Raw genomic sequence first — 23,748 nt, 5'->3', positions numbered from 1 at the left:
GAAGGAAGTAGAGGACATATTTAAAATGCTGAGAAGAAAAAACTTACATTCAAGAATACTCTACCTGGCAAAGATACCATTCAGATTTGAATAAGAGAGAGAGTTCCCCAGGCAAGCAAACATCAAAGGTGTTCATCACCACTAAACCAGCCTTTAACAAGAAATGTTAAAGAATCAACTTTAAGCTGGAACAAAACATAGCTGGATGTAAAAAAATACGTGAAAGAAAATATCTTACTGGTAAAGTCAAATATGTGTATAACAAAGGCAGTGAAACAGCTACTAAAAAGCTAGTGAAAAGTTTAAAAGACAAAAGTTGTAAAAACCAATTATAACTACAAAGAGTAAGAGACACACAAAATAAAAAGATGTAAACTATAATGTTAAAAACATAAAACAGAGAGAGTAAAAATGTAGAGCTTTTAGAATGTTTGAATTTATGTGACTATAACTTTAAAATAGACTTATATAGATATATATGAATCTCACGGTAACCACAAACCAAATACCTACAATACACAAAAAATAAAGAGAAAGGAACAAAAACATAATATTGAATAAAACCATCACACTGCAAGAAGAGATCTAGAGAAGAAAAAACAAAACAGAGATGAACTACAAAAATAATAAAAAGCAATTAACAAAATTACAATAAGTACATGTCAATCAATAACTACTTTCAATATAAACAGACTAAATGCTCCAATCTAAAGATACAGAGTGTATGAATGGATAACAAATACAAGACCCATCTATATATTGCCTATAAGAGACTCACTTCAGATCTAAAGGCATACATAGATTGAAAGTAAAGGAATGGAGAAGATATTCCATGTGAGGGGAAAAAAAGAAAGCTGGAGTAGCAATATTGACATCAAATAGAATAGGCTTTGAAAGAAAGACTGTAACAAAATACCAAGAAAAAAGGTTTTTAACTGATAGAGAGGTCAATCTAAGAAGAAGATATAACATTTGTAAGTATTTATTCAATAATCATAGGAGCCCCTAAATATATAAAGCAAATATTAATAGACAAAGAGGAAGAAATTAACATTACATCAACGATGGGGGACTTTAATACTCCACTTACATCAATGAATGGATCATCCACACAGATAATCAATAAGGAAACATTGAGCCTAAAGGAACTATTAGCAGATATGGACTTGATATAGATAAAACATTTGATTAAAAAACTACAGAACACACATTCTTTTCAAGTGTACATGTAATATTCTTCACGATATATCACATATTAGACCACTAAACAATAAAGTCAAGAAGACTGAAATCATATCAAGCCTCTTTTCTGAATACAACCATAAAAAACTAGAAATCAATTCAAAGAAGAAAACTAAGGGAAAACCCCACAAACACATGGAGCTTAAACAACATACTGCTAAACAATCAATGTGTAATGAAGAAATCAAAGAGAAACAAACAAACAAAAAAACCCTTCAGACAAATGGAAGCAAAGCTTTCCAAATTTATGGGATGCAGCGAAAGTAGTTCTAAAGGTAAAGTTCATAACCATACCTGCCTACCTCCAGAAACAAGAAAAATCACAAATAAACTATTTAACTTATACCTAAAGGAACTAGAACAAGAAGAAAAAACCAAAATCTAGTTGGTAGAATAAAGGAGATAATAAAGATCAGAGTGAAAACAAATGAAATAGAAATAAAAAATAAAAAAGATCAATAAAACTAAAAGCTGGCTGTTTGAAAACATAAAATTAATAGACCTTTAGCCAGAGTTATCAAGAAAAAAATGGTCCAAATAAATAAGATCAGAAATAAAACAGAACAAATAAGACCAAAGAAATACAAAAAATAATAAGAAACTGCTACAATTATATGCCAACAAACAGAAAACCTAAGAAAAATGCTTAAATTACAAGACATACACAACCTTCCATGCCTGGACCATGAAGAAATAAAAAATCTGAAAACACCAATTACAAGTATAAAATTAAATCACCAATTTTAAAACTGCCAAACAACAAAAATCTATAACCAGATGGCATCACAGGTGAATTCTACCAACCATATAAAGAAGAGTTAATACCACCTTCTCAAATTATTCCAGAAAATTGAAGAGAAAGGCATATTTCCACACTTATTTTATGAGGCCAGCATTAATTAATATCAAAATTAAAGACACTACAAAAAAAACAAAATTAAAAACCAATATCTGTGATGAATGTGATATAAAAACCCTTGACAAAATATTAGCAAGCTGAATTCAACAATACTTAAAAGGATCATATATCATAATCGGTTGGGATTTATTCTAGGGACACAAGGGTGGTTCAACATGTTCAAATTGATCAATGTGGTACACCAAATTAACAAAATAAAGGACAAAAAACATCACTTCAATAGATACAGAAAAATCAGTTAACAAAATTCAACATCTATTTATGATAAAAATGATCAACAAACTGGGTATAGAAATGATGTGCCTCAATATAATAAATATATTACCACCACTCCCCCAGCTAACATTATATTCAATGGTGAAAAGCTGAAAACATTTCCTATAAGATCAGGAACAAGAAAAGGATGCCCTCTTATTTGGTGTAGTATTGAAAGACCTAGCTATAACAATTAAGCAAGGGAAAAAACATAATGAAATGTACCCAAATTAGAATGGAAGAATTAAAATTGTCACTGTTTGCAGATGATATGGTATTGTATGTAGAAAACCCTAAATAATCCACCAAAAATATTAGAAATAGTAAATGAATTCAGTAAAGTCACAGGATATAAAATTAATATACAGAAATAGGTTATATTTCTATACACTAATAACGAGCTATCAGAAAAAGAAATTAAGAAAACTGTCCCATTTACAATTTACAATTGCATCAAAAAATAAAATAAGTAGGTCTAAATTAAACCAAGGAGGTAAAAGATTTACATTTTGAAAACTATAAGACATTGATGAGAGAATTTGAAAGAAAACAACACAAATGAATGAAAAGGTACACTGTGACCATGAAAGAATTAATACTGTTAACATGTTCAAACTAACCAAAATAACCTTCCCTACAGATTCAAAGCAATTACCATCAAAATAACAATTGCATTTTTCACAGAACTGAAACAAAGAATTCTAAAATTAAAAAGAACAACGAATGATCCAGAAGAGTCAAAGCAATCTTGAGAAAAACAAACCTGAAGTACTGTGCTTCCTGATAGAAACTATACTACAAAGCTATAGTCATCAAAATAATATGGCACTGGCATTAAAAACAGACACATATGTAAAAAGAATAAAATTGAGAGCCAGAAATAAACCCACATATATGTGGTCAATTAATCTATGATAAAGGGACAAGAATATACAATGGGAAAAAAACAGTTTCTTTAATAAATTGTGTTGGAAAACTAAATTGCTACATGCAAAAGAATGAGACCAGACCACTATCTTACACCACAAAAAAATATATATTAAAACTAGATGAAAGACTTGAATATATGACCTGAAACCATGAAGTTCCTAGAAGAAAACATAGGGAATAAGCTCTCTGACATCAGTCTTAGCACTAATTTTGGTTCAATCTTCTTAGGCAAAGGTATTGTAAATCAAATGGGATTACATTACATTGAAATGCTTTTATACAAAAAATGAAATCGTCAACAAAATGAAAAAAAACCTATTAAATGGGAGAAAATACTTGCAAATCATACATCTGATAAAAGCATATTATCTAAAATATATAATGAAATACACAATTTAATACAAAAACTCAATTAAAACTGGGCAGAGGACTTGAATTAATGTTGTTAAAATGTCTATGGTGCACACCTGAAAGTAAAAAGATACGTTGACTTGGTGTGGTGAATACACAAAGCAGTGTACAGATGATGTATTATAGAACTGTGCACCTGAAACCTGTGTAATTTTGTTAACCAGAGTCACCTGGATAAGTTCAATAAAGAAGAAAAAAATTATTGGGTATAAGTAAGACCCCATAATATAAAGCTAAGAAATTGAGCTGGACAGCTACTATTCCACAGGAAGTTTGCTAATTTCTAATTTAACCACTTTCAGTCTTGATGTAGTATGATCCATTACTGAATCTTGTGTTTTTCTAAAAAATAATATACTATATTTAACTTTATACAGTCTTTTAGGCTTTAGTTACATATTTTAAAGTGTAATAACCACTTCATAGGTGATACATGAAACTTAAAGAAAGGCTTACCTTTCTTTTTTTATATTTGCTGAATATTATAATTCAAGATATCTTTCTATACTTAATTTTCACATGTATTATAATGTATGTATTCCTATCAGCACCAGAAACCAAATAAAAAATTTTTAATTAATCAAATTGCCATTAAAATTTAGACAAACCCTGAAGCCTACTCTTGCTACAGACAGCAGTTGCAGTGTAACGAAAGGAACCTGGGGCTGAAGTCAGGGCGCCCAGCTGGAGCCCGGGCCTTCAATGTTTCAGAATTTCTATTTTCTCATGAAAAATGGGAGTGACGCTTCATGAGGCTATTCTGAAGGTTAAATTAAATATCTTATTTTTCCAATACAATAGCCTCTCACTTTTGTGATTAAAAACAGTTTATTTGTTTTCTTTTTTCTTCCATCTCTACAATTTAATTATGATATCGAACTCTCTCTTAAATCTTTCCACTTCACAAAAAAATTCCACATACACATGGAACTGCTTTTATTTTTCCTCCAAAGTAGGAATTTTTTTTTTAAATTGCTGAGTCCTTGCTTTGCTTTATTTTCAAAATCTCCATTAATAATTCAGTTATACTCTTTCAAAGCTCATTTTTGTGTTTTTTGTATTATTTTGTTTTTACCAAATGTTTTTTGTTTTCCAGACCTGAAGAATATACTTTCTTTACCCCTACTTCTAGAGTGACAGTAAGATGCTGCCTAAATATCAGTACTTATGTTACACAGCCATAAAAGGCTTCTAATACAATCATTCACTTCAGAGGCTAAAGTTACAAACTAATCTCAACTGCATCACCTGGTATATTCTGTAATTTATAAATGATCATTCCTTTCTGTTCTTTTCTAAACTAACATTTTTTCCAATTTACTAAATGAAATGTTTTCACATCACTATTTCATGCATTTTTTAACTTTTATTCATGGTTCTAGAGAGAGAAAGGGGGAAAGAGAGAGACAGAGAGGTAGACATCAACTTGTAGTTCTACCTATTTACACATTCACTGGCTGAGTCCTGCATGTGCCCTGCTGGGATGCAACCTGCAACCCTGGCGTACGGGACCAACTCTCTAACTTCCCTGGCCAGGGACTGTTTCATGTACTTTAATATTGAAAAAATTCAATCTCTAACTTTGTTATTTTTTCCTTAAATTTTCTAATGGTGACATTCTAATTAAATACAATAGTGAAAAACAACAAATACTAAATGGAAGTCAGAATACCTAGATTCTTGGTCCAGACTTGCTATTGGACCAGTTAAACCATATTTTTCTGAGATTCAATTTGTTTTATCATAAGTAAAGGGGTAAGAAAAATTATTTTTACAGTTTTACATGCTGATCATGAGAATTTTCCAAAGGTCACACATGTATAAAATTATAAGGAAAAGGTAATAAAAAATCAGCTGTAGCCATAAGAGTGTTATAGGCTAAGGGGAAAACGGATATACCTGCAATTTCTTCTAAAGTGTTGGCATGCATGTCCAGCAACACGGTTCCATTCAGAATACAGCTTCTCAACTCAAACAAGCTGTGCAATGATAGAGTCGCCACATATGGTTTGCTCCACCTCTCTCCTCCGTCTTCCACATCTTCTTCAAACTTCAACCACCTGTACAAATAAACACCATCAGAACATTGACTATTATGTTGTAGATCAATGATGCTTTATGCCAATAATAAAAACTACAAATATAAAGATGTTCACATTGCTTCTTGATTTCATGGGTTTTGGATTTAAGTAAAAGCTAGCCTAAGTGATTCAGTTTATATTATTTTAATGTAATTTAACAAGCATTCTTTTTGTCATTAAATAACATATCGAAACAACTCATATTATTTTCATTAGTTTGTCTAGCTCTGAAAAAATATTTTAATATAAATGTTTCCTCAGTGGTCACAATGAATCTGTTATGGAACTAAGAATGAGTACATAGATATACTTCATGAAAAATAATGGTAATTGGAAAAGATGCAAAAGAAAATAATACTCATTTTTCTTTAGCGAGAGGTCTTAAAACTAAATATTTGAGTCTTTTGATATTTTTTCCATTCAATTAAAGAATCTAGTATAATTTGGGGCCTACTCTATAGGAAAAATACTTATTAGACCTGTTTGGATAAAATCTAATGACCGCAGTCACCTCCTAGGGACTAAACTTAGGAGATCTGAGCTCAGCCCTCATTCACTAGGCCTTTCTGCCAGGAATGGGGAATAGAAGAACCTTGATATCACAGTGCCAAATGGACACCATTGCCCTCTTGCAGTGAAATATATACTAATATCTGAGATTGTTTCTCAATATAAATGGAAGGAATAAAGAGAAACCAATGATTTTACTGCTCTGGTACAAGCACCAAATCTCTTCTTTTAGGGACTTTCCATCTAATTCTAATAGATAACTAATTTAATTCCAATATCTGTAATGAATATTATGATAAACTGTCTTTCCTTCCTCATTCTCCACCATTTTTCTCACTCTTTTTCTACTCATTTTGCCCTAACTTCCTCTCCCAATGCAATATCACTCAAATTTTCTATATGATATATATTACTGTTTCATGTAACCAAATGATCCTCCTCCAACAGAGGACAAATATGTTGCAGTATCTATTTAGGGAAGCAGTGGATCAGCCAAAGATAACCAACCACAAAAGCTAGTCAGAATGATCAATGTGCAGAGTTCCAAGAAAAATAAAGACAGCTATGTATCTTTCTTTCCCCACTGTTCAGAGAGCAAAAAGTTTTGGGAAAGTGAAAAGTAAACCAATTGGGAAAACTAGTTTATAGATTAATAACTATGACTATTATAAGTTTATAAAATACTTGAAGGTTAAAAAAATTTGCATATAAGCCCCAAATCACTGATAGTATCTCTAAAATTGCTGGCAATTTTATAGAATGTTTTGTTTACACAGTTAAAAAGGTTTTCATATTAGTTATTTTAAACATTTTCAAACCATAACAGGGCCATAACATTTCATAAATCTATATGATGGTAATAGCATAATATCATTGATAAACTATAATTGGTTCTCTTTTCACAGTAAAGAATATGATATTACTACCCTCCCCCACCTAACTGGGGGAGGCCATGTGACTGTTGACTAGTTCTGGACATCAGAAATGTTCAAGGTGGAGGCTGCTCTACCAGCTGGGGTCTCTAAGTAGCTACAATGAGCAGATGTGTAGAGTCCTTTAATCCATGACGAATGTGTGTCATGAGACATAAGAAAGCCTTTGTGATTTTAAGCCATGGAGACTGCAGGGTATTTTTTAAACATAATTTAGGCTATCTTAAACTGATACAGATTACCATTTAAACTATTTATACCAGCATCAAATCATAATTATAATGATGATGACAGCAAATATAATTTTAAGTAACTATAATAAATTAGCATTTATTACCAGGTTTAGAAGTAAAGCCATGGTTACATTATAATGTTAATATCTCAGAGGATCAATGTCTGCCTCTTGGCAGACATTTTGAGAAGGGAAGGTAATATGAAAGTCTTGGATTAGTTGGGAATAAAAAGAAATCTAGGTGTTACCCCTATTCCCTAGCTAAACTGTCATGTGGCCAAGGGAAAGTCTTTGAGTTTCCGTGGGCCATGTTTTCCTCATCTATAAAATAATAAGACAAATTCAACACATTAAAAACTTGCCCAAGATCCCCAAGCCAGTGATCTTGTCAACCAGATTCAATTCCAAGTTGCTCTTCTCTGGAGTCTGTGCCCATTTTTCTACATAATACAATTATTTTGGTTGAATTCATGGACTTTCTTGGCTGAAATATATTTTCCTAATGTCTATAGTGGAAATAATTTGATTTAACATTTGATTTTCATCCTTGTCTGGAACAAATCTTAGGTTAAAAGTTTTTCTGTTCTCTCCCATTTTTTACATTATCTATAGACATAGCACCAAGAGAGGGGATACAACTTTTGTTAACCCTCTTATCACTTTGTATACTACTCACTTCTGATGCTGGTTTGAGACAAAAAAGGCAAAAGAAGGGAGTCTATCAAACAGCTGTTATTCTGCTGTTAACTTGGACTGAAGAAACATGTTTGATTTGAAGTTTTCAGTCTTTTGGGTAATAAAGAGGACAGGGTTATAGAAGGGTGTAAAGGGAATATAGATTTTTCACAGTTGAAAAATGTCTTCAATTAATGTTTCTAGAGCTATAGTACTTTCTGTCATCCCTACCTATAAAATTGTTTCTAAAATGTAGTATTTAAAAATTTTATTGAAGAAGTCCTGAAACATGTTTCTATACTACCAAAAAATTAGTTTTTTAATTATTCAAGTATAAATCTATAAACTGATCCATACAATAATATTGTTTGTGAGTTTTGGTAACACTAGTAATAAATTCACTTCTAAAGTACTCATGGGTTTCTGGACCTATACAGCCTGAAATACTTTCTTATAAGGAAAATTATAGTTAAATATCATGCTTCTGGATGACAGTGAAGATAATTAAATAAGTAATAAAACACCCAACTCATTTTATCTTGGCTACTTTGAAAGTAAAAATTTAAATTTTAAGAATCCTGGAAAAAGATTGTGTGTGGGGTGTGTGTGAGTGTATAGTTCTGTGCACTTTTGTCTCACAATAGAGATAGAAATTGTTCTATCACCACAAAGGATTATCACAAGGATAGGACAAAACTGTTCTATCATCACAAAGCTCATGCTCACATTTATATTCTCATCCCTTACCGTGCTTCTGATCCCTCAATCACTAATCTGTTCCTCATCACTATATTGTTACTATTTTAAAGATATTATGTAAATTGAATTAGATGGTTTTCAACCTTTTGAGATTTTTTTCACTAAGCATAATGCCTTTGAGATCCATTTAAGTTGTATATACCAACTGTTTGTCACTTTTTATTGCTGAACATGGAGGGATATACCAGACTTTAACCACTCATCCATTGAAGAGTATTTGGATTGTTTATGGGTTGTTGCTATTACAAATAAAGATCCTAAAAACATTCATGCAGAGGTTTTTGTGTGAACATGTTTTAATTTCTCTGGGATAAATACCCAAGACTGTGACTGCTGGGTCATATAGTAAGTATCTGTTAAGTTTTATTTTTTTAACTGTCAAACTGTTTTCTAGAGTAGCTATACCATTTTACATTCATACCAGCAATGGATGAGTAGTCTAGTATCTCCACATCCTCACCATTTGCTTTATGACTACTTTTTAAAATTAGCTGTTCTATTAGGTGTGAGGTGATGTTTCATAGTGGCTTTATTTTCCATTAACTTAATGACTAATGATGTTAAACATTTTTGTGTGGTTATTTTTCATTGTATTTCCTGTTTGGTAAAATGTCTGTGTATGTTTTTGCCCATTTTTCTAATTGATTGTTTTAATACTGTTGAAATTTGAGAGTTCTTTCTATATTCTCTACATAATATTTTTTTCAAATATGTGTTTTGCAAATGTTTTTTCTCTGCAGCTTGTTTTTAATCATCTTAATAGAGTTTCTCACAGCATAAAAGTTTTCAGAGTAAAGTCAATTTATGAATATTTTCTTTTGTGGACTGTGCTTTTGGTATCATGCCCCAAAACTCATCTATCCCCAAGACCTGAAGATTTTCTCCTATGCTTTCTATAAAATTTTCATAGCTTTACGTTTGACATTTATACTTATGATTTACTTTCAATTAAGTTTTGTATACACTTCAAGGTTTAGATTGAAGTTAATAATTTTTTACTTATAAATGCCTAATTATTCAGCACCATTTGTTGAAAAGACAATTCTTCTATTTAATAGCTCCCTTTGTCACAATTCAGCAGCATTTTTGTATTAGATATTCTCAGTTCCTTATTCGGCTCCATAAATCTACATGTCTATCTAAAAAGACATTCTAAAAACAAATCCAGGTAGTCCCATTTGTTTATTCTTTCCTTTATATCCCTTACCCTAGGGGATGTGTCAGTGAAAACATGACTGCATGGAATGTCTAAAATTTTCCTGCCTATGTTCTCCCCTGGGACTTTTATGATGTCAGTGACTTACATATAAGTCTTTTAACCATCTTGAGTTTATTTTGGTGTATGGTGTAAGTTGAAGATCTCATTTCATTTTTTTCCATGTACTTGTCCTGATCTCCCAACACCACTGGTTTAAGATAGTATTTTGACTCCATTTTATGTTCCTGCCCTCTTTGTCAGATATTAATTGACCATAAAGACCTAAATTTATCCTGGGCTCTCTATACTGTTCAATTGGTCTATGTGTCTGTTCTTATGCTGCTGTAATCAAACCACACTGTTTTGATTACAGTGGCCTTGCACTATAGTTTGATATCAGGTATTGTGATCACAATACCTGATCCCTCTCACTTTGTTCTTCTCAAATTAAAAACCTTCTGTGTAGCTAAAGAAAACTCATCAAAATGAAAAGGGAACCAACCATATAAGAAAACATATTTGCCAATGATACATCGGACAAGGGTTTGAGCTCCAAAATATATAAAGAACCCACATGACTCCACACCAGGAAAAAAAACAACCCAATTAAAAAAAGGGCTAAGATCCATGGCTGGTGTGGCACAATGCATTGAATGCCAGCCTGCAAACCAAAGGGTTGCTGGTTGGATTCCCAATCAGGGCACATGCATGGGTTGTAGGCCAGGTTCCCCCAGTAGAGGCAACCACACATTGGTGTTTCTCTCCCTCTCTCTCTCCCTCCCTTCCCCTCTGTTTAAAAATAAAATAAATAAAATATTTTTTAAAATGTTTTTAAAAAATGGACTAAGGACCTGAGTAGAAATTTCTCCAAAAAGGACATACAGAGGGCCCAGAAACACATGAAAAAATGCTCAACATCATTAGCCATCAGAGAGATGCAAATTAAAACCACAATGAGATATCACTTCACATTGGTCAGAATGGCCATTATTAACAAATCAATAAACAACTGCTGGTGAGATTGTGGAGAAAATGGAACCCTAGTGCACTGCTGGTAGAAATGCAGACTGGGGCATACACTGTGAAAAAGAGTAAGGAGTTTCCTCAGAAAACTAAAAATGGAACTGCCTTTTGACCCAGCAATTCCACTGCTGGGATTATACCCTAAGAACCCAGAAACACCCATTCAAAAGAACCTATGCACCCCAATGTTCATAGTAACATTTTTTACAATAGCCAAGTCCTGGAAACAGCCTTAGTGCCCATCAATAAATGAGTGGATCAAAAAACAATGGTTCATTTACACAATGGAATACTATGCAGCAGAAAGAAAGAAGGAACTCCTACCCTTCGAAACCACTGCTGGAACTGGAGAGTATTATGCTAAGTGAAATAAGCCAGGCAATGAAAGACAAATACCATATGATCTCACTTATAAGTGTAACCTAATCACAAAGCAAACAAATGAGTAAAATAAAATCAGAGACATGGAAATACAGAACAAACTGACAGTGACCAGAGGGGAGAAGGGAGGGAGTTAACAGGTGAAAGAAGGGAAGGTGCAAGTCAAGGAACATGAACAGAGGACTCATGGGCACAGACAGGGCGTCAGGACTGACTATGGAATGGGGGGCAGGGCAGGAGAGAGCAAAGAGGAAAATGTGGAGCAACTGTAACTGAACAACAATAAAAAATAATGAATAACACCCCCAAAAGCAAACACAAATAAATACATAAAACAGACCTTTATTTTCATTAAAAAATGCACATCCAAAGGGTATTTTTTCCTTTAGAATAATTTCCTTCAAATTGGGCACTTGGCCTTTTGGGAAGGAAGAATGAAATCTCTGGGAGTTCTGAGCAGTTTGGTAGTTCCATGACCAACTATACCTTACCTTTGCGAATGGTTTGATATAGCTACAGGTTTCATGATCATTACAGGAGGAAGTGGAAGATCCTCTCCATAAAAAGAAACCCGAAAGTCATAAATATCAAGTTACTAAATGTTTCAGGATTCAGTACTTCATGCAAGTTTCAGAATAATGCCAAAAGTGCTGTTATTTAAATATTTTAAAGACTAAAATAAAATTTGTATATAAACACAAATACATAAGCACAGCTATTTTCTGAGAGGGGGGCAGTTCATGGCATTTTATGCTTCAAAGATAGAAATTAACAGGTCTGGGAACACACCAAATCCTGGTTCAAGATCTGTAGTCAGTGAATATTCTGTTGGTTGCAGAATGTCTGATTGCCATTAATGACCTAAAGTGCTGCAATTTATTCCAGTTTTCAAATAAACTCAGCTGACATTTGTTTGATTAGCAAACCAAAGCAAACGAGAGTCTCATGTCATAAATGAGAAGTAATGGACATGAAAAAAATCAAGATTATAGGTCAACTGCATGACATTTTCTAAGAGGAGGGGCAGATTTAAACTATGAGAATATTTTCACTTCTTTTAGTTTGTCTGTATCTGTTTTCATCCATGATTAACACATTGGAATCTCTTTGCAGTAAACAATAGCTCTATGAGAATTAAGTTGATAATAATCTCTATAATACTCTTATTAAAAATCTACAAAATAAAATCCTTCTGCAAATTACAAATAGATGTTTTCCATAGACATGAACTCTTTATTCTATTCTCACTAGTTCAGTTAATCTTTCTAAAGAATTTTCATTCCCTCATTCTATTTATATAGTAAGTAAAGGAGTTACTATACCATTCAAAATTATAGCCTCAGGGGAAGACATGGAGTCTCAAGAGAAAACATCTTTTGGGTAGAGCTGGGGATAGGGTAAAGGTTGGAGTGGGAACATGGTTAGTGCGGGCCTAGGAATCACATATGTAATACTGAAGTGCCTATTTTAACAGGAAAGGGGAAATAAAATATATTCAAATGTAGAGTTTATAGACATTAGCTGTTTTTAATCCATATTATCTTCACACTTCACCTTACACTGAAAAATCTTGATAACTTGAAGCTGTGCTATTTTTGAATATCAAATACCTTTACAACATCTATAAAATAATTTCGAGGTAATGATCCTTTCTACACTATCACATATGTATCAGAGGCGTAACCGCTATGCCTTGCTTTGCCTCTTCGGAGCTCATTTGTGGAAAGCACTTTTAAAGGGCAAGCACAGTGAGTCAAGCATGTTGTCTCCACAATTGCACAGCTGTGGTATCTCTGAGCAGGTTTCTATTAATAACACTATGCTATTTATAAGCAGAACATTCTAATTGTGCTGATTTAGTTAGGCCTTGTCATATGGCTTCTTTTAGGGTTTTTAAAAGTGAACAGCTGGTTTTTACAAACATTTATTAAATAATTATGATTTAAAAATGAGCTTCAAAATCTAAAACTTTGCTCAAGTTTTACTTGGCAACGCAGTGGGCATAAATTATTCAAGATGTGATACATGACAGGTGCAATGTTCTGATAAAATGTCCTTTTCCTTCTACTAGGGTAGAAAATTATTAATCCCTGTAGAATACTAATCAAAAGAGTAGACTGCTTCAAACGGTTATGCTAATGATTATTAGAATTAAGTTGCATTTGAAAAATCAGTTAGAATAATGAATTAATTAAAATTAGCCTTTTAATGAATTAGGGCCACCAGAACAAAATTACTTCTGCCACTTTAAAACCCACTACATTTCTAAGTCTTCAATAAATATGTTCAGTTCTTTCTTATATTTCCTATATCGGTCTCAACCAAAATTTATCTACCCTCCCCTTCAACATCTGTTACTATTTGATTGCTCATCAAATGTCTCCCTGAACCTCAGGTTCCAGAAGCATGGCTAAGAACACAGGTGCTATCTGGTAAGTTTCAAGAATATTAATAATTAACTGGATCATCTCTTTTATTCTTTATAAATAAACAGCAATACATTTTGGTGGTTTAGGATAAACAAAATTTTCAACTCAGTCTATTAGAACATGAAAATCCAACCTGCTCAACTGTGACAAAGGAAATGACTAGATTCTAGCATTGCTCTGTCATCTCCTAGCTTTATGAGACTGGGCAAGTTACAAGGAAGTTACTGGTTAAAATGAACAGATAAGTATTTGATCTGGAAGGTGAAAAATCAACAACCATTTTAAAAATAAGGGAGTTAAAAACATAATTCCAAACTTCTCAGTTCTATTGAATGGGATGAAAGTAAAGAAAGAAATATTAAAGAAATCCTTTAAGTCATCCAGGAACACTACTTCTTATAACCAGTTGAAGACACATTTCTAGTCTTACACAGGAAGTTTCGCATTTTATATTCATTATAAACAAGTAATAACACCAGTTATATCACTAATTTGTGAAGATCACATTTTTTTGTCAAGCAAAAAAAGATGACTATATGTACTATGTATTTGAAAACTCCAAAGTATTTAGTTTTTGATGCAATTGAAAGAAAAATATATGATGAAGTTTCTCAATCTTAAAATTAACCAACTCATATCAAATTATTTTAAATTTGGTTTTATATTTAAAATATTATAATAAAAAGCAGCATAAGAAAAGTGATTTAGTAAATTTTTATTTAAAAAGGTAATTCACACAAAATAACATTCTACCAATTTAACATATTAAAATAAGCTAGTAGAGACAATAATGATCTTATCACATAAAATGGGTAAATAAAAGAAGCAATTAGTTCATAGGAATAAAATAAAAACATGAAAAGATGTTCAATCCCACTAATAATTAACAAATTTAAATTAAAACAATGAGATTTATTTTTCATCTATAAAAATAAAGTTTGATGATTTAGTGTGACAAAGATTTGTGGGAAATAAGCACTCTCATAGAATGTTAATTAAAGTATAAATTACTAAAAAATTAAGAAAGCAATTTTTAAATATCTACCAGGGTAAAAAAAAAGTGCTCTCTTTGGTACACTTCCACTTTTAAAAATTAACCCTACATAAATACCAACAAAATAATGCCAAACATGTGTGTAAATAATCACTGTAGCAATGACCATAGTAAAAGAATAAAACAGCCTAAGTCACTATCAAGCCTGGCTAAATTAAGTTTATCCATATAACTAAATGTAACAGTCATTAAAAGATATAAATCTGTATTGATAACATAGAAAATGGTCCAAATATATCATTAAGTGATGCTAGGAAGTGTTTGGGGGTTTTTTGCTCATTATTTCATTCATTAGATTCCTCTTGTAAATGAGATCATACAATATTTGTCTTTCACCAACTGTGTAATTACATTTTCAAATATTGTTTTAAGTACAGTCATCACCTGATAAAGTTTGGTGATTTTGAAGTGTTTTCTTTTTTAATTTTATATTATTACTTTTTTTTACATTTTATTGTTTATGCTACTACAATTGTCCCTTCTTCTTCCCCCCTACCTGGGCCCCCCATCTTTCCATAATCAGTCCCCATACTGTTGTCAATGTCCATGGGTCTTTCTTACATGTGCTTGACTAATCCCTTCATCCTCTTTCATTCAGTCCCTACCTCCCTCCTCCCTTCTTAAAGTTCTTAGTCTATTCCATGATTCTGTACCTCTGGTTCTATTTTGCTCCCTAGTTTATTTCGTTCATTAGATTCAACTTATCAGTGAGATCATTTGGTATTTGTCTTTCACCAACTGGCTTATTTCACTTACATGATAGTCTCCAGTTCCATCCAAGCTGTTGCAAAGGTTACGAGCTCATTCTTTCTTTCTGCTGCATGGTATTCCATTGCATAAATGTACCACAGTTTTTTAATCTACTCATATACTGATGGGACTTAGGCTGTTTCCAAAACTTGGCTATTGTAAATAGCACTGCTATGAACACAGGGGTGCATAAATTCTTTTGAATTGGTGTTTCAATTCAAAAGATTCTTAGAGTATATTCCCAGGAGTGGAATCACTGAGTTAAAGGGCAGGTTCGTTTTTAGTTTTCTAAGAAAACACCATAGTGTTTTCCACAGTGGCTGCACCAGTCTGCATTCCCACCAACAGTGCACTAGGGTTCCCTTTTCTTTTGTTTTTAAGATTTTATTTATTTATCTTTAGAGGGGAAGGGAAGGAGAAAAGGAGAGAAACATCAATGTGCTGTTGCCTCTCATGAGTCCCCTGCCGGGAACTGGCCTGCAACCCAGGCATGTGCCCTGACTGGGAATCGAACCAGGATAGTGTGGTTTGCAGGCCTGCGCTCAATCCACTGAGCTATACCAGCCAGGTGGGTTCCCTTTTTGCCACATCCCCTCCACACCTGTTGTTTGTTGACTTATTAATGATGGCCATTCTGACCGGTGTGAAGTGGTAGTTCATTGTGGTTTTAATTCGCATCACTCAATGGCTAGTGGTGCTGAGCATCCTTTCATATGCTTTAGGGCCCTCTGTATGTGCTCCTTGGAAAAGTGTCTGTTCAAGTCCTTTGCCCATTTTTTAATTGGATTGTTTGTCTTCCTGGTGTTGAGTTGTATGAGTTCTTTATATATTTTGGAGATTGAATGCTTGTCTGATGTATTTTTGGCAGATACGTTGTCCCATAAAGTCAGTTCCCTTTTCATTTTATGATGGTTTCTTTAGCCATGCAGCTTTTTAGTTTGATGTAGTCCCATTTGTTAATTTTTTCCTTTATTTCCCTTGCCCTAGGAGATATATTGGCAAAAATATTGCTACGTGAGATATCCAAAACTTTACTGCCCATTTTTTCCACTATGATTTTTATGGTATAACAGTTTATATTTAAGCCTTTTATCCATCTTGAGTACATTCTGGTGTATGGTAGAAGTTGGTGGTCTAGTTTCATTATTTTGTATGTACCAGTCCAGTTCTCCCAACACCATTTATTGAAAACACTATTTTTACTCCATTGTATGCTCATGTCCCCTCTGTCAAATATTAATTGACCATAAAGACTTGGTTTATTTCAGGGCTCTATTCCGTTCCATTGACTTATGTGTCTGCTCTTATGCCAGTACCAGACTGTTTTGATTACAGTGGCCTTGTAGTAAAGTTTGATATTTTGTATTGTGATTCCTTCACCTTTGTTCTTTCTCAAGATTGCTGAGGCTATTCAGAGTCTTTTTTGGTTCCATATATATTTTTGGAGTCTTTGTTCTAAATCTGTGAAACATGCCATTGGTATTTTAATAGGGATTGCCTTGAATCTATAGATTGCTTTGGGTAGTATGGCCATTCTAAAGATATTAATCCTTCCATTCCATGAACACAGTATATGCTTCCATTTATTTGTAAACTCCTCAGTTTCTTTCTTCAGTGTTCTATAGTTTTCTGAGTATGGGTCTTTTACCTCTTTGGTTAAATTTATTCCTAGGTACTTTATTTTTTATTGTTGTTGTTACTAGAGTAAATGGGATTTTTTCTTAATTTCTCTTTCTGATAGTTCATTGTTGGTGTACAAAAATGCAATCAATTTCTGACTGTTGACTTTGTATTCCCTAGTTTGCCAAATTGATTGAGTAGTTTTTTGGTAGAGCCTATAGGGTTTTCTATGTATGCTATCATGTCATCTGCGAATATGACAGTTTTACTTCCTTCTTTAAAATTTGGATACCTTTTGTTTTTTTGTCTTGTCTGATCTCTCTAAGGTTGAATGAGAGTGGTGAAAGTGAACACCCTTGTCTTGTTCCTGATCTTAAGAAGAGATCAGAAATGCGTTTAGTTTTTGCACTTTGAATATGATGTTTTCATATGTGGCCTTTATTATGTTGAGGTGCACCCCTTCTATTCCCACTTTGCTGAGTTTTTTAAATCATAAATGGGTGCTGAATTTTATCAAATGTTTTCTCTGCATCTATTGATATGATCATGTGATTTTTGTTTTTCATTTTCTTTATATATCACATCTATTGATTTGCAAATACTGTACCATCCTTGCAGCCCTGGGGTGAATCCCACTTGATCATGGTGTCTGATCTTTTTAATGTATTGCTGGATCTGGTTTGCTTATATTCTGTTAAGGATTTTAGTGTCTATGTTCATAATAAATATTGGTCTGTAATTTTCTTTAATTGCTGTGCCTTTACCTGGTTTAGGAATTAGAATAATACTGGCCTCATAATAAGAGTTTGGGAATCTTCCCTCTTCTTGAACTTTTGGAACAGTTTGAGAAATACAGGTGTTAATTCTTCTTTGCTTGTTTGGTAAAATTCACCTGTGAAGTCATCAGGTCCAAGTCTTTTGTGTTCCAGGAGTTTTTTTTTATTATTGCTTCAATTTTCCTAGGTGTTATCAGTCTATTCAGGTTTTCTGCTTCTTCCTGATTCAGGTTTGGAAGAATTGTGTGTTTCTAGAAATGTATCTACTTCACCCAGTTTGTCCGATTTCTTGGCATACAACTGTTCATAGTGATTTCTTACACTTCTTTGTATTTCTGTGATATCAGTTGTTACACCCCTTTCATTTATTTTGGGGATCCTTGCTCTTTTTTTCTTGACTAATCTGGTTAAAAGTTTGTCAGTTTTGTTTATCTTTTCAGAGAACCAGAATCTGGATTCACTGGTCCTTTTAAAATTTTTTTTAGTCTCTATGTCATTTTATTCCAATCTAATCTTGATTATTTTCTTTTTTTGCTACCTCTGGGCTTTGTTTGTTGTTACAAAAGTTCTTTTAAGTGATGATTTATGTTGTTATTTGAGATTTTTCTGTCTTCTTTAGGTAGGCTAGTAATGCTATGAACTTGTTTCTCAGGATTGCTTTTCTGTGCTCCATAGATTTTAGGTTGTTGTGTTCTCATTTTCATTTGTTTCCAGATACTTTTTTATTTCTTCCTTGATCTCATTGTTAACCCATTCACTATTTAAAAACATGTTGCTCAACCTCCATGTATTTGAATGTTTTTGAGTTTTTTCTTGATGTTTGTTTCTAGTTTCAAGCACATGTGATGAGAGAAGATGCTTGATATGATTTCAATTTTCTTGAATTTGTTGAGGCTGGTTTTGTGTCTTACCATGTGGTCTATCTTGAAAAATATTCCATATGCATTTGAGAAGAATGTATATTTTGCTTCTTTGGGGTGAAATGTTCTTTAATATCAATTAAGTTCATTTCATCTAAAATGTTATTTAATGCCATAATATCCTTATTGACTTTTTGTTTGGAAGATCTATCCATTGTTGATATTGTGGTGTTAAAATCCTCTACAATGACTATATCACTCTCAACTTCTTTCTTAAGATCCTTCAAAATTTTCTTTATATGTCATTTAGGTGCTCCTATATTGGGTACATATATATTTAGAAGGGTTATATCCTCTCATTGACTACTCTCTTAAGTATTATGTAGTGACCTTTTTTGTTTGTTGTTATGGCCTTTGTTTTTTAGTCTATTTTGTCTGAAATAAGTATTGTTACCCCAGTTTTTTTCATGTCCATTGTCATGAAATATTTTTTCCAGCCCTTCACTTTCAGCCTGTGTAGATATTTTGTTCTGAGGTGGGTCTCTTGTAGACAGCATATAAGCAGGTCACGATTTTTATCCATTCAGTTACTCTTAGTCTTTTGATTGGAGTATTTAATCCATTTACATGTAAGGTTATTATAGATAGGTACATATGCATAGCCATTTTTCCCCTTTGTACTTCCGTTCCTCTCTCTCACTCACCCCCTCTATTTCTCTTTCTACTTAAAGCAGTCCCTTTAGCCTCTATTGCAGCTCTGGTTTGGTGGAGACATACTTTTTTAGCTTTTTTTAAAATCTGGGGAGCTCTTTATATTTCCTTCCATTTTAAATGACAGCCTTGTTGCCTAGAGTAGTCTTGATTGTAGGTCCTTGCTTGTCATTACTTGGAATATTTCATGCCAGTCCTGTCTGGATTATTGTTTTTCTGTTGAGAAATCAACTGATAGCCTTATTGGAGCTCCACTGTATGTTACTACCTGTTTCCCTCTTGCTGTCTTTACAATTCTCTCTTTGTCTTCAAATTTTTCCATTTTAATTGTGATGTGTCTTGGAGTAGGCCTCTTTAGGTTCATCTTGATTGAGAACTTCTGTGTTTCCTGAACTTGTATGACTCTTTCCTTCACCAATTTAGGAAAGTTTTCTGTCATTACTTTTTCAAACAGGTTTTCTAACCCTTGCTCCCCTTTTTCTCTTTCTGCTATCCCTATGATGCAAATATTGTTATATTTTGTGTTGTCCTGATGCTTCTTTAAACTATCCTCATTCTTTTTAAAGCTTTTTTTTTTCATTTTATTGATCTGACTGGTTGTATTTTTCTACCTTGTCTTATAACTCACTGCTTTAATCCTCTGCTTCATCTAGCCTAATTTAAATTCCTTCTAGTATATTCTTCATTTCAGATACTGTATTCTTCATTTCTACCTGGTTCTCATTCATAGTTTCTATGTCCTTTTTCATACTAATATAGTTCCCACTAAGTTTATTGTGGTTCTAACTAAGCTCTTTGAGCATTCTTATAACCATTACTTTGAACTCTTTGTCTCAAAAATTGCTTGCCTCAACTTCATTTAGTCCTCTTTCTGGAGATTCCTCCTTTTCTATCATCTGGAGGGTTGTTTCTTTGTCTCCCCATTTTAGTTATCTCTTTGTGTTTGTTTCTAAGTATTAGATTGATCTGCTTTGATTCCCTGTCTTGTGGAGTAGCCTTATGTAGTAGAAATCCTGTAAGACCCAGTAGTGCAGACTCCCTGATCTCCTGCTCTGGATGCTCTAGGAATATCCTTTGTGTGAGTTATGTAGACTCTTCTCTTATAATTGGGTCCTGATTGTTATTGGCCCATTTATGGGTGGTAACTCCCCTCTAGCTGGCTAACTAAGAGGCTCAACCATTATCCCATCTTATACACTGTTGTATAAGTGCTAGCAGAACAAACAAAACAACACAAAAGCAACAAGACAAGCAACCCACCAACCACAACAGCAATATTAACTACAAAAGAGCAAAGAATAATAAAAGTGGGAAAATAAATGGAATAGTAGAAAAAAGAGAAAAGGAAAAAGAATACGAGAAGAGCAAAAGAAAGAGAAATGATAATTAAAGGAGAAAAGAGAACTAGTGATGAATCAAAAGAGGAAAATAGGGAGAAGGAAGACAGGAAGAGAAAAATTAACAAAAATAATAAAAGGAAAGAAGGTAACAGTGGAGTAATCAAAGGTGAAAGTAAAATAAGAGGTATAAAAAATAGAATACCAGAAATAGAAGAAAAAGGAAAAAGTAGATACAAAAATAATGAAAAGGGTATGAAAAAGAAAAAATTGTGAAAATGGTGAAAAAACAAAGTGAATTTGTCTCAGCAGAGTTTGGTTCTTGCCTTCTGATATCTGCCTTTGAATGCAGCTCTAACATCTGATGTAGTAAGCCAATGTCAGTCGCTGTCCACATCTTGCCCTTGGCAGCCTTATTGAAACCATAATCAATCCATAGCTTATGGCTGATTCCTCCAGGATTTGCTGTCCCCAGGATTGACAAAGCTGCTCTGCAAAGCTGACTTTTATCAGCACTGGGTCTGGGGGTGTGTCAGCAAATGTCCCATGTCACCACAGGATCCACATCTGCCTTCTCTGTCAGCCAGTCTGCTGTCAGTCTTAGGCTAGTTGCAGACCCAACTATTTCTGAGAAGGCTTCTCATGGAACCAGTGGGCTGTGATTCCTGGATCTCCTGTGGCAGCCTGGATCTCCTGTGGCAGATGCCTTCAAACTTCAGGGAAGATAGTGGGTATGTATGTTCCCTCTCCCTGAGCTACTAGTCTGTCTGGGATTTTTCCCCTGTACTTGTCAGAGCAGGGCCCTAGTAGGCCTTGCGAGCCCAGTTTTTGGGTCTGTCAGATGCCATAGGGTGTTTGTATGGCTCTCCCATGAGAGGGAAGTGCCAGTCTGTTTCTCAGGAAAGTGAATGGGTTGGCTGCATACTTCAGGCAGTCTCTTTACCCCCCTGAGTCTGTTTATGTTGCTGTCTCCTTAGCAGGAGTTAAGATGCAGAATCGGAGACAAGAAATAAATAAATAAAAACAGACAAACAAACAAAAAAACCCCACCAAACTGAAAGCAGAACAAACAAAGTGCAAGGAGGAGCAAAGAGGATTCCAGAGGGTGGTGGAATGGAATCCCACAGGACCAGGTAAATGATTTTCCCCTGGGAAGGGCTAGCTTTTCTCAAGAAAGATGGCTGCTGGGGAGCCCATGTATATCTCACCCTGAAAATTTCCACAGCCACTCTCTCAAGTCTCTCCCCAGTGCCTCCCACTCTAGATTTTCCTTCAGTGTCTCCGGTCCAACTGCCTTCTCTTCACTGGGGCCCAAGGAGAGTACCTGTGAGCAAAACCCCTTGCTTTGTCCATTTAGGGAAAAAACAAAGATGGTAAGATGGTCTCCAGTAGTTTTTGTCTCTCCACAGCAGAGAAAGGCTCCATGGCCTTTCACCCCTGATTTTGCTACATGATGGGCTGCTCTCTGTGTTTGCTTCTCTGTGTTTGGAAACCCAGTCTGTGGTCCTAGTTTCTCTCCTCTCATGGGGAGGCTCTTACAGCTGTGCTGCCTCCTCGACTGGCCATGCGTGCAGAGTAGGCTGGACCCTTTAAGATGTCCCAGCCATTTTACCAGTCTGTGGGTGGTTTTTTGGCCATCTCTGGTTAACTCTCTTTTTCAGGTAGCCTTTAGTTGGACTTGGGTAATTGTTCTTTTCTTTAATTTTATTTCCAATCTGGTGTGTGATCTATCTTCCTACTCTGCCGCCATCTTAGAAGCCCCCTAAGAAGTTACTTGCTTTTCACCCTAGTGTTTTAAATCCTTGCTACTCAAAATGTGGCCCTCAACCCAAAAATATTGGTGTGACACCAACTGGAAGATTGCTAAAATCTGACACTGTGCCTGAGGCCTACTAAATCTGCATTTCAACAAGACTACATGTGATTGGTATTCACATTAAAATTTTAGAAGCACAGAGTGACAGTCCTAGGTATACCCACAATTCCCTGGGCATGCCTGTATCACAGAATTTATTATAGACCATTTACAACTTTGCTTACTTGTCTAAGTCCCCAAATTAGTCTGTGAGATTGTTAAAGGCAAGTTCTAAGATTATATTGTTATTGTTCTATATCTATTATACATGGCACAAAATAGACTACTTCAAAATATTAATAAATGAGCAAGAATAAACAACTGCAAAATTAATTTTGTCACTTTTTATAGTAATTCAACTATATAGCAACATAGAAATATTAATTACAAATGACAGAAAAAGTAATCTTTAGAAAATAATTTTGAAAAACCACAGTATTTGAGTGTATACATAGCCTAGAAACACATTAAAAATATATTTTGCCAGGGGGTGGGCTGAGAAGGGAGTAAACGGCAGAAAACTGTACTTGAAAAATAATTAAATTAAAAAATGGAAATAAATTATAGATAGATAGATAGATAGATAGATAGATAGATATAGATATATAGATATATATAGATATATTTTTTTTTTGCCCTGGCTGGTGTAGCTCAGTGGATTGAGCACAGGTGTGCAAACCAAAGGATCACAGTTTGATTCCCAGTCAGGGCACATGCCTGGGTTGCAAGCCAGTTCCCAGTAGGGGATGCATGAGAGGCAACCACACATTGACATTTCTTCCCCTCTCTCCTTCCCTTACCCTTTAAA

At 34.0% G+C, this 23,748-nt stretch overlaps 1 protein-coding gene across 3 annotated transcripts in view; it reads right to left on the bottom strand.

Moving 5' to 3' along the window:
• SLC4A10 (solute carrier family 4 member 10) overlaps positions 1-23,748 on the bottom strand; it is a 273,304-nt gene that overhangs the window by 113,751 nt on the left and 135,805 nt on the right. For all 3 annotated transcript variants that reach the window (XM_037140408.2, XM_037140406.2, XM_037140407.2), the window contains exon 5: positions 5,657-5,817. In XM_037140408.2, coding sequence (XP_036996303.1) covers positions 5,657-5,817 — 161 coding nt within the window. The remainder of the gene's footprint in view (positions 1-5,656; positions 5,818-23,748) is intronic.

This window comes from Artibeus jamaicensis, unplaced genomic scaffold (assembly GCF_021234435.1).
Source record: "Artibeus jamaicensis isolate MK-2021 breed Jamaican fruit bat unplaced genomic scaffold, CSHL_Jam_final contig_391, whole genome shotgun sequence".
In the NCBI taxonomy this organism is placed as follows: Eukaryota; Metazoa; Chordata; class Mammalia; order Chiroptera; family Phyllostomidae; genus Artibeus; species Artibeus jamaicensis.
The sequence above is the reverse complement of the archived record's forward strand: the minus strand, read 5'-3'. Positions and strand labels throughout refer to the sequence as shown.